General features: G+C 48.3%; 1 protein-coding gene across 15 annotated transcripts in view; it reads left to right on the top strand.

Annotated features, from left to right (window-relative positions):
* The window catches only part of map4k4 (mitogen-activated protein kinase kinase kinase kinase 4), a 29,450-nt gene extending 14,110 nt beyond the window's left edge, over positions 1-15,340 (top strand). Inside the window, exons 8-32 of one of the 15 annotated variants that reach the window (XM_056431540.1) lie at positions 12-66; positions 160-238; positions 890-1,065; positions 1,211-1,283; positions 1,396-1,606; positions 1,727-1,888; positions 2,090-2,176; positions 4,031-4,183; positions 4,815-5,093; positions 5,632-5,732; positions 5,861-5,988; positions 6,209-6,303; positions 6,466-6,474; positions 7,376-7,554; positions 7,722-7,824; positions 8,163-8,456; positions 9,637-9,754; positions 10,098-10,268; positions 10,480-10,623; positions 10,806-10,940; positions 11,053-11,153; positions 11,245-11,394; positions 11,495-11,654; positions 11,794-11,933; positions 12,598-15,340. In XM_056431540.1, coding sequence (XP_056287515.1) covers positions 12-66; positions 160-238; positions 890-1,065; positions 1,211-1,283; positions 1,396-1,606; positions 1,727-1,888; positions 2,090-2,176; positions 4,031-4,183; positions 4,815-5,093; positions 5,632-5,732; positions 5,861-5,988; positions 6,209-6,303; positions 6,466-6,474; positions 7,376-7,554; positions 7,722-7,824; positions 8,163-8,456; positions 9,637-9,754; positions 10,098-10,268; positions 10,480-10,623; positions 10,806-10,940; positions 11,053-11,153; positions 11,245-11,394; positions 11,495-11,654; positions 11,794-11,933; positions 12,598-12,681 — 3,387 coding nt within the window. In that variant the 3' untranslated portion in view covers positions 12,682-15,340. Of the gene's footprint in view, positions 1-11; positions 67-159; positions 239-889; positions 1,066-1,210; positions 1,284-1,395; positions 1,607-1,726; positions 1,889-2,089; positions 2,177-4,030; positions 4,184-4,814; positions 5,094-5,631; positions 5,733-5,860; positions 6,001-6,208; positions 6,304-6,465; positions 6,475-7,375; positions 7,555-7,700; positions 7,825-8,162; positions 8,457-9,636; positions 9,755-10,097; positions 10,269-10,479; positions 10,624-10,805; positions 10,941-11,052; positions 11,154-11,244; positions 11,395-11,494; positions 11,655-11,793; positions 11,934-12,597 lie in introns of all 15 variants that reach the window. The other 14 variants (XM_056431538.1, XM_056431535.1, XM_056431541.1 and 11 more) reach the window with 14 other exon arrangements.
* Positions 15,341-15,813: the final 473 nt, after the last annotated feature.

The raw sequence follows: 15,813 nt of genomic DNA, 5'->3' as shown, positions 1-15,813 counted from the left end.
TTTCCTCGCAGAGTGATCTGTGGTCCTGTGGAATCACAGCAATTGAAATGGCTGAAGGAGCACCACGTGAGTGCCAGCTTCTCTTAATATCAGCGATTTGTGATTGGTTCAATCCCATGAATTCTTATTGATGCTCTGCATGTGTGCGTCTGCTTCCAGCTCTTTGTGACATGCACCCAATGCGTGCGCTCTTCCTCATTCCAAGAAACCCTCCGCCCAAACTCAAGTCCAAAAAATGGTGAGTACCACCCAAGGGAATGTTTTTTTCCCCATTTCTATCCCTTCCAATCCTATTTTAAAGCTTAAGAAACAGGATTATTTTAGATTATATATTTCCTACTTGGTCCCTTCTTGTGAGTCCTGTGGTGTGTTTTGATTTTATCTCTGACCAGGCAGCCACAGAGACTTGAATTGGTCTTCTCCTCTGTGCTTTGCTGCGGAGTTGAACATCTGTGGTACACCTGCTCTGGCAGGCTGAGCCTCCCCTGGCACGCATTGCAGCGCTGCTCTGGTCGCACTGCAGAAGAAAAAAGCGTTTTCTTTTTATGGCACTAGAGCTGAGCTGAATTAGTTCCTATTTTTAACATGTGTTGTGGTACGGCTGCCCCCCGACACTATTTTGGATCCTGTCTCGCATTAAATAACGAAAGTAGTATAAATGGTTGTTTTGCTGTCGTTTAATTGAACCCGCCGCCACTCAATGGCAGCAGGTGCAATGGCGATGATGATGTCATTGTACTGCGCCCCGTATATCAGCTTTTCACGGCATAGATGTGATGAAAGGTTTGCGGCGGCCTCTCCACACGCATAAACCTCAGTGTCCACTGAGAAATCAGAGGCTGCTTCTCTCCGTTGACCCTCCTCTGCTCTTTCTCCCCGATCCCCACAGGTCCAAAAAGTTCTTCAGTTTCATCGAGGGCTGCCTGGTGAAGAACTACACCCAGCGCCCCCCGACAGACCAGCTGCTTAAGCACCCCTTTATCCGGGACCAGCCCAACGAGAGGCAGGTCCGCATCCAGCTCAAAGACCACATCGACCGCACCAAGAAGAAGAGGGGAGAGAAAGGTGCGTGTGTCGCTCTCTTTTGTCTTCACTTGCTTCACAGCTTTGCCCATTCACGGAAAAAGGAGAATGCGCAATTGATAATCTCTCGTCATTTCTCAACCCTGTTTCTGATGCGATTCTGACGACTTCATTCGATCTTATACAGATGAGACGGAGTACGAGTACAGTGGCAGTGAGGAGGAGGAAGAGGATCCTCCAGAGCAGGAGGGAGAACCCAGGTATGCTTGACTCGTTGAAACTCAGTGTACCGACTTGTCGGAAGGCGCACACATCGAAAACCCCGCGTCTCTCTAATCTCACCGCCTTGGCCGGATTCCTCCCGTCGTCCAGCTCCATCGTCAATGTGCCAGGCGAGTCCACGCTGCGGCGCGACTTCATCCGCCTGCAGCAGGAGAACAAAGAGCGATCGGAGGCTCTCCGACGCCACCAGCACCTCCAGGAGCAGCAGCTCCGGGAGCAGGAGGAGTACAAGCGCCAACTACTGGCCGAGAGGCAGAAACGCATCGAGCAACAGAAGGAGCAGAGGAGGCGGCTGGAGGAGGTAGGATGATTTAAATGTACTTTTCTGTCATTGAGCTCCGAATGGCACGAGATGTCACTGCCGCGAATCGTATTTTTGTTTGGGAGATGTCGACCTGTCTCTTGTCTTCTGCCCCCTCAGCAACAGCGCCGCGAACGGGAGATGCGGAGGCAGCAGGAGCGCGAGCAGCGTCGGCGCGAGCAGGAGGAAAAGAGGCGCGTTGAAGAAATGGATCGCAGACGTAAAGAAGAGGAGGAACGCCGGCGGGCTGACGACGAGAAGAAGAGGAACGATCGCGAACAGGTCGGCTTTAAAACATTGTCACGTAGAACGTCACATGGCCAGTGAGGATAAAAGGAATCGGATGTTGGAAGTCTTCTCTGAGACTTGCAGTTGGGAACTGAATACACTTGTGCTTTAGAGAGCACTTTGTTGGACATTGTATTTACACTCTGTCGACGCCCACTTACACCTTTGCTTGTTTTTCTTTCCCGTGATTGACAGGATTATATCAGACGTCAGCTGGAGGAGGAGCAGAGACACCTGGAGATGCTGCAGGAGCAGCTGCTCCGTGAACAGGCCATGCTGCTGGTCAGTCACACACATGCACCCCATGCTGCCCATTACAGCGAAGCGAAGAGAACCAATTCAATAATTTGCCGAATGATTTGAACTCTAAACTCTTCTTCTGCATTTGTTATATTATATTTAATTCCGTTAAACGGGGGAAATGCCGACAACAAATGCCGCCAACGTCTGGCAGCATGAAGGACGGCACCTATTTTTCGTCGGTTAGTCAGGCCGACGCGGGCCTGCCGGCTCTCCCGTCTCTTCTCTCCACCTTAAATCAACACCACACTCTGCAACAGGAGTTCAAGTGGCGGGAGCTGGAGGAGCAGCGCAGGGCCGAGCGACTCCATAAGCGCCTGCAGCAGGAGCGGGCCTACCTGCTCTCGCTCCAGCGCGAATCCAAACAGTCGCCAGGCAACAAGACCAAACTCCCTTCAGACCGTAGCTCACCTCCACAGCCCTCCAGCAGAGTCCTCAACGCGAGCCCTCAAGCTCGGGTCCTCGAGAGGGCCGTTTCCTCCAGAGCCCTTCAGACGGTCCCCTCAGACAGCAGTGGCAAAGAAGACTGACTCTGATGAAACCTGTCCAAGCCAGCTCTCAAACTCCCCCGAGCCCCCTCAGTGACTCTGAACCTCCCCAGGAGGAAAGTTTGGATCCCGATAGGCCTGCAGAGCCTGTCGGCGATCCTCCTCAGCCTATCAGAGAGGTGAACCTCCTCGTTGGCTCTGCCTACCCCGCTGCCTGCTCTTTCCAGCTTCTTCTTGCTTATCCTCGCTCAGACTCGGCGACCATAACGACAACAGAGCAGCGAGCAGCGAAGAATGGTGTTCTTCAGCCTAAATAGCTCCATTTATTTGGCACTGTCTGTTTTGGATGCAGTGGCGTTATTCCAGCAATTAGTTCCAAAGCGGGCCCTCTCAGCCAGACCTTTTGAATGTATGTTGGAGAATAGAAACTCACAGGCTGGCAGCATCCAGCCTTTTTACGTCCTGAATAAAACGGAGCTGTTCTCCTCCACTCTCTTGGCAGCCGCCCTTCTCTTGCACTGTTGCTAGTCTCCTTGACTACTAAAACTGTCGGGATGTCTGAACTGTTTGTGTCTTCATTTTCACTCGAAGCAGGCCGAGCAAGAGAAAGAGGAATCATTTATTTGTAGGAGAAGAAATGCAAGATTCCACTTTCACTTGGATGAACATCTTTTAGGCTCCGGTTTCAGACAAAGATGATGAATTAAATGATTACATTTATATTTATTCATTTATTTATTTATGTTTTCTTTTTTATATTCCGTCATTTGAGTCCACGCACTCCTTTCATCCTTTTCTCTTGGAGGGTACTTTCCCTCAGAACAACAAGTTAGCGTTTTTTTCCTCTTGATCTTGGATGGCCACCTGTGAAATTCTTCAACAATGCCGTTTCGTGTGGATCGGGTCCGTTGCACGAGGACGGCTGAGGCCCAGACTAACATGCAGGACACCCCGAGCGGCGTCTCCCGTCGTCAACAGAGCTGTTCTGTCATTAACAACGATTTCCCCCACCATTTATCACGCAAACGTAATTACAAGGATGTATTTGTTGCAAAGAATCCTGTCTGCGCACATGCGTCTGTACGGCTGCCTCAAGCGGGCTTCAAGCATGTTCGATGTCCCCAGATGTTTGTGAAGGTTTCTGTGTTTGGCAGAAGACTCCAAACACATGGTAGAATGTGAAAAAAAAACAAGCAGACGGGAACCATTTATAACTCTGCCTCTATTCTTTTAAATTTAAGAAGAGGTTCCCGTCGACTGGATAATTTTTTGGTCTGTTTGGTCAATCATTGAAATATTTCCCCTGACCCTCATTCCATCTCTGCCCTGTGCGATTCCCTCAACCCAGGCCGACGAGCGGTACCGTAAGAACATTCAGGGCTCCCCTCAGATTGCCCCTCCCTCCAAGCAGCCCCCCCTGCCCCCCCGCTCCTCTGAACCCTTCTCCAACGACGGCTCCTCCTCCGAGGCCTCCGCCATGCACCGGCCCATGGAGCCTCAGGTAACTCCCCACCCTCTCCTTCCCGACACACTCTCTCTTCCTCCCTCCCTTTTTAGAAAGTGTGTGTACTCGCAGCGGCGCGACAGCGGGGATCACTTCCTGGGCAGAAGGGCGGTGAAGTGTGTTTTTCTTCCTTCTGTTCAGAAACAGCTGGGGGCGGAGCAAGTAACCTGCAATGAAACAGAAAGAGTAATCTGCAACTATAGACAGTAGTCATGTTAAAGGAATAGTTTATTGGAAATCAGCTTTTTCACTCGCACTCTCATATCATTACCTAAATATTAGGCTCCCACCAGCAGCAGCAGGTAAGACTGAAAACGGGTGAAGCGTAAAAACAACATGCGTCATATTTACCGACATGATGGCGATCTTCTGGAACTAACTAAACAAAATTTCCAAAGAATCCTGTTTCTTTAAGTTGTTGCATCCGCCGACAGCCAAGACGGCGAATCACATCATCATGTCGTGTTGCGTGTAGTCTGCTGCATGCATGTGCCGGCTAAATATCTCAGCACATGTATGTGCAAAACCACACACATCTTCCCTCATGTCTCACTGTGTTGTCTGCTTGTTTCACCTCCTCCTCCTGCTCCTCCTCCTTGTCCTTCCTCCTCCCTCACCCCCCTAAAAGGTCCAGTGGTCCCACCTGGCTGCTCTAAAAAGCAGCAACAGTGCCACCCCCTCTCCTCCTCCTCCTCCTCCTCTTCCTCCTCCTCCTCCTCTGCCCGTGGTCTCTCGCTCCCAGTCCTTCAGCGAGCCCGGCGGCGTGACCTCTAACTTTGCACAACTCCACCTGCGTTCCCAGGACCCCCACCATCACCACCCATCGCCCGCACGCACTGATCCCCAACCTCCCCTCCACCACCCTCAGGCCCACAATAGGGCCAGCGGCGAGGAGGCACCTCCCAAGGTAAGGAGCTGATGAGGCCCCCCTTCCCTCCCCATCCCTTTCCCGCCCGTAACTCCCTCATTCACTTCCTCTTCATGCCACTCACTTGACTTTGTGCTGTGCGTTTGTGTTTGCCTTGATGATCGGCCTCATTTTCATCCACTTTGACACCACTGTCGTGAAACACAAGGAAACGTCACGGATTTGAAATTACTTTGCACATTCAGTAATGATTTAATAATTAATAATTCAATAAGCGACAGTGTGTAGTGGGGGTGCTGGAGATCCTCTGAGCAGCTTCCTCTCAGCACTCTGTTGTTGTGGGTAAAGAGATGTTTTGTCCTTTATTTCACCGTCTGGTTTTAATACCGGATTCAAAGATGAGGTCCGTGCCTAATTGAGTTTACGCAATTATAGTGAATATGTTGCTCTTTGCTGGTTTCTGTTTCGATTATCTTTTATTTTTTTACATAAAACGCTTCAATTTTGTCACACCTAAGTAATTGAATAAAACTGTTATCTTGCCACACACAAACCGGCCACCATCTGTGTCCTCCAGGTCCCAGTGAGGACAACCTCCAGGTCTCCGGTACTGTCGCGCCGAGAGTCCCCTCTGCCGTCACAGCCCGGCAACCAGGCTGTACAGAGGAGCGCCGCAGGGTGAGTGGAGTGACATCTGGACTTTGACATTTTTTGTTGTCGGTTTTTACGAATTTGAGAGGCAGTTGCACACAGTTTACGAGTATTCTAGGAGCATTGCGTTAATGCGGCGGTGTGCTCTGTGGCAGTAATGCGGAGCAGCGGCCGCTGTGGGACCGAGTGGAGAAGCTGCAGCCTCGGCCAGGCAGCGGCAGCTCCTCCGGCTCCTCCAACTCCAGCTCCCAGGCCAGCCCTGGTGACCGCTTCCGACCACGCTGTGAGTCCCCCGGTACTGTACTCGGCTACATTTCACTAACTCTAATAGCTGCTTATTACCTCATTATTACTGTAATGACACCAATCTCGTTACTGTGCTATCTGCTCACGCTCCAATACATTTTTTGTGGTTTTTTTTTTAGACGGGCAATTAAAGATGGTTTGAGAGCCAGCTCTCTGTTTCCCCCTCACTAACTCGACCTCCTTTTGTTCCCTCAAAGCTTCCTCCAAATCTGAAGGATCGCCACTCCAGCGGCCTGAAAATGTTCCCAAAAAGCCAGATGAAAAGAACCTCGCTCGGCCAACTCGACCAGCTGTAAGTCCTCTGTTGCGAAGAAGTGCCGGTTGAACTTGTTTAACGCTGAATAGGTGAACACTGTTTTGTGTTTCTCTCTACTTTCTACTACTTCAATTATTCAATCACCTGGTGAAACTGCTCATGAATCCGATGGTTCGTGATTGTTGGGGAACCTCTTAGGGTGACGCGGTAAGCCTATGAAACGAGACTTCATCATCACACCTGTGCTTGCGCCCCATTCATTGCATTACGTGATAACGGTCTCTCTTGTATGAGGATTAATGCAATAAGTCTTCCCTCTGTCACTGGATCCCGTGCTGTGTGCCTGTGATTTGTTTGCCTCTTCCCTCGTGCCTGCACAGTTCTTTCTCACTTTATCGCTCGTGGTCGACACGAGAAGGGTTAACCCTCCGCGGCAGCTTGCCCAGCCTGATTTGAATGCAACCACACTCCTCCTTTTCCCTTGTAACTGCCAGAGTTGTTCCTAATCTCACCTTGCTTTGTTGTTGAATGAAATGCGGCACACTGGCTTTGTTGAGCATGCCTGGGAAGTGTCCCTCCTCCCTCTTCTTGCTTGTCACTGACCTTACAAGACTGCATTATTCAAAGTCTCTGAGGAACAAGCTCAGGGCAACAGGGTTACAAGACGTGCACTTTAGAGGGTGCAACGCGATGCCACTTGACTCACCACATCACATAACTTGGACGAACTGGGATCTTTTGAAACATGCCAACGCAAGGACAGGTCTTTGGTTCGAAATAAACTTACATCTGGGCTCAAACATAGACACCTAAAGAGGTTAAAGATTTCTACTACGCATACCCAGAGATGTGGGCCTCTAAATATTAGGGAGCTGAATCTTTTCAAGATCTTCTAGCGAGTGAGAGCCTGTTGCACTCTTTTACCTAAGTTCCTGAGTTCATTTAAAAAAAACTTTGTAAAAGCGTGGCACCAAATTTGCTCACATACTATTCGGATTGATAGCTTTTTGGTTTTGGTCAGTGCACACATTTCTAAACTGGCATGATTCTAGGAAACCTGAGTTTGGCCAAGCTATCAGACTTGTGTCTTCCTTCCTGTCCCTCTTAGGATCTGACCGCTCTGGCCAAGGAGCTTCGTGCGGTAGACGACGTGAGGCCTCCCCACAAGGTCACCGACTATTCCTCCTCAAGCGAGGATTCGGGCAGCACCGACGAGGAAGACGACGAGGAGGTGGACCAGGAGGCGGGTGAGGAGTCCACCTCGGGACCTGAGGACTCCAGGGCTGGGTAGGTCGAGCTGCGATGATGTGTTGACCCAAAGTTCTTACTGGCTGTTGCTTTCTTTGCAAAAAAAACCAAACATTCTGTCACTTCTCAACTGCTGCATGGCTTCTCTGCACAAGTGTTAACGCCGGTCTGGTGACGGACGTCAGATTTTCCCATGGCTTCCGCAGGAGGCTGAGCAACGGGGAGACGGAGTCGGCTAAGACCATGCTGATGGAAGACTCTGAGGGCGACATGACGACCTCCAAGGATGGCACGCTGGTCATCAGACAGGTAAGAATGAGATGATCTACATCGTGGCTTCACAGTTAAAGGCGCAGTCTGCTTTTATATAGCAAGAAATGTCATTTTCATCTTTCTTTGTCCAGTGTTGGAGTTGTTTAACCACATATTCTCCACCATCATGTTTTAGTCATTACAGACTTGCCGCTTCTCGTTTCACGTTTACAGATCTAATACCTCAGATTGTTCTAGATTGCATTTAACGCGACATGCACAGCAGCGATGGTCCCCGAAGATGAATCGAACGTGTCGTAAATCGTGATACGAGCCAAACATGCGCCTCTCCACCTGCTTGCTCGAGCCCAAAGTGTGCCTGTTCTTGCTTCCAGAGCACCGCTGACATAAAGCAGTTGGTCAATCTCTCCTCTCCCTCGGCCGGCTTTGTTCACGTCCACGGCCAGCCCCAAACCCCGAGCCAGGGTCTCGCCGAGAAAAACGGCTTTGCCGGCCGCATACACCACCTACCAGACCTTATCCAGCAGAGCCATCATTCGCCTTCCTCTTCCACAACCATCCCTTCCTCCTCCTCCTCCTCCTCCTCCTCCTCCTTCCCCTCATCATCTAGCTATGCCAGTCCTGCCATGTCCCCACAGAACCCCCTGGACGAGCTCTCTGCCATAGAGGTATGTCATCCTCATCGTCAGCGAGACAAGCGACTGAGGAGTGGACAGTCGTCGGGTGGTGCAGGCTTCGACATGCAGCGAACTCGAGTCGCGGTTGCATTTGTTTGTTCTGCCTAGGCGCGTTACTGCTCCAGCACTATATACCATAGAGGAGCATTTCTAAATGGCCGTCTTCTGCCTTAATGCGAAGCTCGGAATAATAAATTAGTAGCGAGTGCTCCTTTCATCTCGCCACGTTGTGCAGGATTGCCAACGGTTCTCCATCTCGAAGCCTGTCCACGCACCGCGCCGTCCAGCCCTTGGTTGTTGGTCGGAGCCTCTCTGGCCCTCGACGCTGTGTTTCCTCCTGCCTTCACTCTGGCTCTCCTCTGCCCCCTTCTGGCTTGGCTGACACCTCCGATCTGCAACCTGCTTCCCTCCTGCAATTCACTGCTAACACTGGCGCCTCCTGGTGGTAGAGCATGGTCGTGGCATCGAGGAAACTGCACTACGAATTGACCACTTTGATAGTCCTAGCAGTGTTGGGTGATGGCATGCCTGGTGTGTGATGGTAGGGGTGAATTGGGGCTTTATATTTAGTTTAAAAATAAAAATGTATTGGACTGCAAGTCCTCAAGCACACATGACCTACATACAGAGAAGAAATCACATTTATTCACCATGTTTATTGTCATAGATTACCGCCTCCTTTGCGCTGTGACACATGCAGAGCTAACGACACGCGTCTCTGGTGGTGGAATCGCAATGTGTGCTTTAACAGGAGCAGATCTTTCCTCTAACACTTTGCAGCAGCCGGCGTGTGGACCGTTTCTCGTCTCCCTCAACACATTTCTTCTTGTCGCTGGTGTTGTTTTTCCCACTCTCAAACGTTTCTGTCTCGGTTGGCTTCGAAACAACTAACACAACTGCACGTCATCGTTTTTTCTTTTTTTTTCTCCATCTGATTTGCAATGAATTTGAATTGCAGTGAACACAGTTGAGCTGTTTTTTTGATAGAAATGTAACTCGAGGCCTGTTGCAATCAAACAAATCAGTATAACAATCATTTATTTATCTCTGATTCAGTTAGTTCTCTCTCTCTGTATAGAAATAGTCAAATTCCTTTCTTGAATTGCCATTGCTTTCTATGGAGATAAGTACAAGTTGAATGTTTTCTAAATGTCTTTTAAATCTCATTCAGTCCCAGTCTGAAAGCAACTCCATGTCCAAACACAAGTCCTCCTCCTCCTTCACTCCCTTCATCGACCCTCGTCTTCTCCAGATCTCTCCATCCAGCGGCAGCGCCCTCAACAACATGGGTAGGTAGCGAATGGGTTTACGATGGCAGCGCAGTAATTACAAACTGTTGAGCCGCCCTCAGTTCCCCTTGAGGGAGTTTTTTTATGAGCAATAGCTTCTCTCCCGACATTCTTTCCACACTGATAAATAAATGATGTTGAAACACTTTGACACAGTCAAGTGTTATGCGAGGGGATATTGCCGGTATCGTCCCATCTACTCGTTATTGTATTAACTCCAAGAGGAAAAATGAAGAAGAGGGTGAAGATGAACGGACACAATGCCGTGTAATCAAAGCACGCACCGGGTTGTTTGATAATAATTTAAATACACCAGCCTGACCTCTATTTGCCCCCCCCCCAGCAGCAGTTGGGCCAGACGGACAGCTCGCAGACCCGCTGAAATCCGACCCGTCCCGTAAAGGCTCCGTGGTCAACGTCAACCCGGTCAACACGCGCCCGCCCAGCGACACGCCAGAGATTCGCAAGTACAAGAAGAGGTTCAACTCTGAGATCCTGTGTGCCGCGCTCTGGGGTAAGTGGGCTTCATGGTGTTGCTCAGAAACACCTCAGCGGGGCGGTCGCTTGTTAAACCTAATTATCCTCCTCTGGTACCCATCAACGCCCAAATAACTCTGGCTTGATGTCCACATCACCCCAACAACAGACTGTTCACACACACACACACACACACACCATCTTGAATCTTGAATCTTGAATCTTTTTTGTTGCTCTGATTGTTCCAGGAGTCAACCTGCTGGTGGGAACAGAGAGCGGCCTGATGCTGCTGGACCGGAGCGGTCAGGGGAAGGTCTACCCTCTGATCAACCGGAGGCGCGTCCAGCAGATGGACGTCCTGGAGGGACTCAACGTCCTGGTCACCATATCGGGTACAGTGCACGTGCTGCCTTTGGCCACTGAACACCCCGTTTGATTGTTTTTCAATAATATCAATGACACTTTGATGTCGTTGTTTCCTTGCAACCCTCCTGGCTCTAGACCTCCAGTTTGAACGCAGTCCGCATTGTGTCGTTTGTGACGTGTCTCTCTCATGCGACTCCACCTCCTGCAGGCAAAAAGAACAAGCTGCGGGTGTACTACCTGTCGTGGCTGAGAAACAAGATTTTGCACAACGACCCTGAGGTGGAGAAGAAGCAGGGTTGGGTCAATGTGGGCGAACTGGAGGGCTGCGTCCACTACAAAGTCGGTACGTCTCCAAAGGTTCCTGAATTATAAATAGATAAAACTGACCCCGATTTGTTGTTCAGGTCAACTTTAAGCCACCCCATCACTCACTAGTGACTCCCTTCTCATTCCAGTGAAATATGAGAGGATTAAGTTCCTGGTGCTGGCCTTGAAGAATGCCGTGGAGATCTACGCCTGGGCCCCCAAACCCTACCACAAGTTCATGGCCTTTAAGGTAAGCTGTCGTCATTCTGCAAGACCCCCCCCCCCCCCCCCCCCCCCCCCAAGAGACACAAGCTGACCCGACTAACTTTTCTCTCCATCAGTCTTTCGGTGATCTGGTGCACAAGCCTCTGCAGGTTGACTTGACGGTGGAGGAAGGTCAGAGGTTAAAGATCATCTACGGCTCCTGCTCAGGCTTCCATGCCGTGGATGTGGACTCCGGCGCCGTCTATGACATCTACCTGCCCACACACGTGAGCCCCGAGCGCACGCCGGCCACGCCTCCGTTTCCCCATGCTCTTCACTCTCTCTCTCTCTCTCAACTCGTCCCCGCGTTTGTTTTTTCTCCCTCAGATCCAGAGCAGCATTCAGTGCCACGCCATCATCATCTTGCCCAACACCGACGGCATCGAGCTGCTGGTGTGTTACGAGGACGAGGGCGTCTACGTCAACACCTACGGGCGCATCACCAAGGACGTGGTGCTGCAGTGGGGGGAAATGCCGACTTCAGTGGGTGAGTGGGAGTCGGTCCGACTCCTTCTAGCGATCAGCTCAGTTTGACTACTGTCTGTTCTTCTTTGTGCACATCGAGTGCCAGCGAGGGAAGCGGCGTCTCATGATTCCCCCCCCCCCCTCTCTCTGTGCTCGAGCAGCCTACATTAGGTCAAACCAGATCATGGGCTGGGGCGAGAAGGCCATCGAGATCCGCTCCGTGGAGACGGGCCACCTGGACGGGGTCTTCATGCACAAGAGGGCCCAGAGACTCAAGTTCCTCTGTGAGAGGAACGACAAGGTGAGAACTTGAGTCCTTCCTTCCTTCCTTTGTCTGTTTTAGAACTACAGGACTGTCTCAGAAAATTAGAATATTGTGATAAAGTTCTTTATTTTCTGTAATGCAATTAAAAAAACAAAAATGTCATGCATTCTGGATTCATTACAAATCAACTGAAATATTGCAAGCCTTTTATTCTTTTAATATTGCTGATTATGGCTTACAGCTTAAGAAAACTCTAAAATCCTATCTCATAAAATTTGAATATTTCCTCAGACCAAGTAAAAAAAAAGATTTATAACAGCAAAACAAAATCAAACATTTGAAAATGTGTTTCCAGGTGTTTCGAGTTAATTAGACGATTCAAGTGATTTGTTTAATACCCTACTAGTATACTTTTTCATGATATTCTAATATTTAGAAATAGGATATTTGAGTTTTCTTAAGCTGTAAGCCATAATCAGCAATATTAAAAGAATAAAAGGCTTGCAATATTTCAGTTGATTTGTAATGAATCCAGAATGCATGACATTTTTGTTTTTTTAATTGCATTACAGAAAATAAAGAACTTTATTACAATATTCTAATTTTCTGAGACAGTCCTGTATATCATGGGATTTTTAGCGCGCCTGTCCAAGAAAATGTCCCCGGTCTGACACGCGTCCCCTTCGTCCGGCCCTCTCAGGTCTTCTTCGCCTCCGTGCGCGCTGGAGGTGCCAGCCAGGTGTACTTCATGACCCTGGGACGCACCTCCCTCATGAGCTGGTAGTCGACGTCCCCGCCGCGCCGGCCGACACGACGACCACACCGGAGCAGTGACCAACAGATGACGATTGTGACTACGACCGACGAAGAAGATGAAGCCTCGGGCGTCTTGATGGAGGGAACGGCTTCCTCTCAGCCGCGCGGGCGAGAAAAAACCCCACAAAAAAAACCAACGGATTGGACTGTAATCACGATAAGAAGATGGGGACCGGCGAGGAGGTGCGTTCTGTTCGTGTCCACTGAGTGTACTAGTAAACTATATTACGACAACAGAAATCCCCCCCCCCCCTTCTCTCCCTCACCCAACCTTTGAGCCGATCTCCTCCTCTTCCTCTGCGGGACGCGGGATCTGTTGCCAGCTGATGGTAAACCTTTATGTGTCATAGTAAAACTTTGCATCGTGTACGTGTGTGAGCGGAGGAATCACTGAGCATGTGAATCACTGAAGGGACGATTAGAGGCTAAATGCGGCAGTCACTGTATCAAAGAAGGCGAATACTTTATGTGCCACACCTCGAGTGTCGCCGTTTGTAGCTGTAGTTTAGTCCCGTTCAGGTGAAATTTAACTCCCTCTTCCCACCACGGTAGATTTCCACGTCAAGCATGCCATTTAACACGAGTTCACCGCCACATAGATAACAACGCTTGACATGTAAATCTGCCTCTGTATCTTCACTTTTTTTGCCTTCTCTTCCTGAAAGTGAAGATTTTTTTTAAGGGACCTTCTTGATATGATATATCCATTAAATACAGGGTACTGGATATCAGCATGTACATACAAACTACATCTACCTTGTAGGCTTCAGACTCTGGCAGGTTTTACAGACACTATCTCGACTTTTACCACATTGCCTCACATATTGTAGGTCATGTCGGACAGAAGCAGCCCCGTTTATGACGGCATTTTTGCTTTGGTGTCATCAACAAACTTTCTGCCCCAGTTTTTACATACACTGTATGTGACTTGCAGCACATAAATAAAGCATACGGATTTTAGGACACAACCATCCATACGTTTTAAGGGAAGAATTAACCCCATTTGTCATCAAGTTTTTATTTTTTTATTTCTACGGCTTTCCCAATTGTGATTTGCTCCTCTGCTCTACCATCTGTGTCTGTTGCTCATTTTCACATCTACTGGAAATATGAAAACTATCAACCAAAACAACGAATGGACCCAGAAATGTGAGATGCACTAGCAGGTGGATGTTCCCTTTTTTTTTACATCGGTCATAAGTAGGGCGAAAGGATAAACTGTGAATTAGACAAGCAGAATTATCAGGGGGGGGGGGGGCATTAAGGTAGCATTGAGGCCAGTGGGCAGGAGGCACAGCAAGGGAATGAAGGCAGTGTGCACAGATCCAGAGGGCCGAGAAGAAGCTTTGAACATCACACTCGCGAAGAACGGGGAGGAAATCCAGATCAGCTGATTGTCCTCTGTCTGCACCACGTTTGAATTTCACTTGTACAATCATCCAACTGTATTTTGAAGGAGACTTTAGCTTAAGTTGTAGCTAAACCATTGCCTTAGAAGGGTCTCCAGCTGATTTTAAAACGGCTCAAAATCCTCTGTGGGTTTTGACGAGTTAAAGGTGAAGTTTTGAATTGATGTACTGTAGGAACACTTGAGTCTGAATCAGCCATGTGACTCAATATCGGACCTCTTTTTATTATTATTTTGGGCTTCAGACAGGCGATTAGCTTGTTTTCTTCGTCCAGTCTCCAGTGAAAAGACAAAATACTTTGAACTGGATAATTTTTTCCATCCCAGAATGGAAATCGACTTAATTTGACCATTCTTCCTCTCATCCTCTTTTAACCCGGACGACAAGGAAAGACTTTGTCACTTCATGTTAGACCGCCTCATAACCACTGTTAAAATATCGAGTCCATCCTGCAGCTGTGTTTGTGTGAATGAGAAAACTATATTACCCCCCCCCCCCCCCCAACCGCCTAAACTTCAACTCTCTGACCCGGCTCTCAGTCAAACTGTCCACGGTGGGACCCGCTGAGAGCTGCAGGACATGGGGATGAGATGCATTCACTGTCCTGGTCATCTGTGAAAGGCAAAGAAAGTCACGTTCTAATAGCAGTGTTACAAAACCACTTTGGACGGCGTGAACTAAGAGGCATATTTTTAACTCTGACTTAGTTTTGTTTCTGCAATTTTTATTATGTAATCCTTCAGATAAGTATGCGACTGCAGCGGTTTCTAAATTGTACACCTTGTGTTGAAAATGTTTACAGAAGCAATTGTTTTGTTAAACCAATGTGCATCGATATGAATATTTATGGTTTATTTTGAGGGCAGTTTTTCCCTGTTTTTTTGTATTTTGTATTATTCCCTTTTTGTATTATCATTTAGACGTTTGTGTACAGGAATAATCCACTTTAGCTCGCGTTACGAACTCCACAGGTCTAGCGTGCGAATTTCACTGATTCCTCTACATCCTGCATCGTGTGCACAGCGGGCCCCTGGCTGTGTGGCAGCGTGGATTAAATGTTTTCTACCACCCAGGTGCCAGGTGACATGTTCCCCCCTCAAGCGTCTCTCTCTCTGCCATGCCTCTCTAATTTATGTCCTCTCTGTGTACTATGGGAATTACTGTATTTTCCTGAAGGTCTTTTTTTCTTCCATTGAATAAAATCAAAAGTAATTTACAGTGTGGTGTCATTCTTTTTTTATAAATAGTTTTTGATTAAATTAAATTAAATGTTTGTCAAAAATCCTACTGCAGTAAATGTTGTTATACTTGGCTACTTAAAGTATTGGTACTTGTACATTGTATGTGTAGGGTGTGTCAAGGTGGAGCAATACAAATACACATGTTAATCATTGTTTAATTGTTAAATGTATAACAATGTATCATGTATAAAATCAGCATACCCAGCTTAATTTGGATTTAAGAGACATCAAAAAGACACATGCACATGTTTCATGAGTTTAACTCTGGGGTAATCTTTTATTCTGCTGTATGCAATTTTGTTATCGTGGATACTGAAATGAGTAAACTCCTTCAAGCTGCCATATTGCCTCTAGGCCACATAAATAGTATGTCCGGTTTCTTCTAGGTTAATTCATGTGTTCTGCATGTAAACTAATATTTTCATATAAATATAGTGGAGTGAAAATGAT

The sequence above is a fragment of the Pseudoliparis swirei genome, chromosome 14 (assembly GCF_029220125.1).
Source record: "Pseudoliparis swirei isolate HS2019 ecotype Mariana Trench chromosome 14, NWPU_hadal_v1, whole genome shotgun sequence".
NCBI lineage: Eukaryota > Metazoa > Chordata > Actinopteri > Perciformes > Liparidae > Pseudoliparis > Pseudoliparis swirei.
The sequence above is the reverse complement of the archived record's forward strand: the minus strand, read 5'-3'. Positions and strand labels throughout refer to the sequence as shown.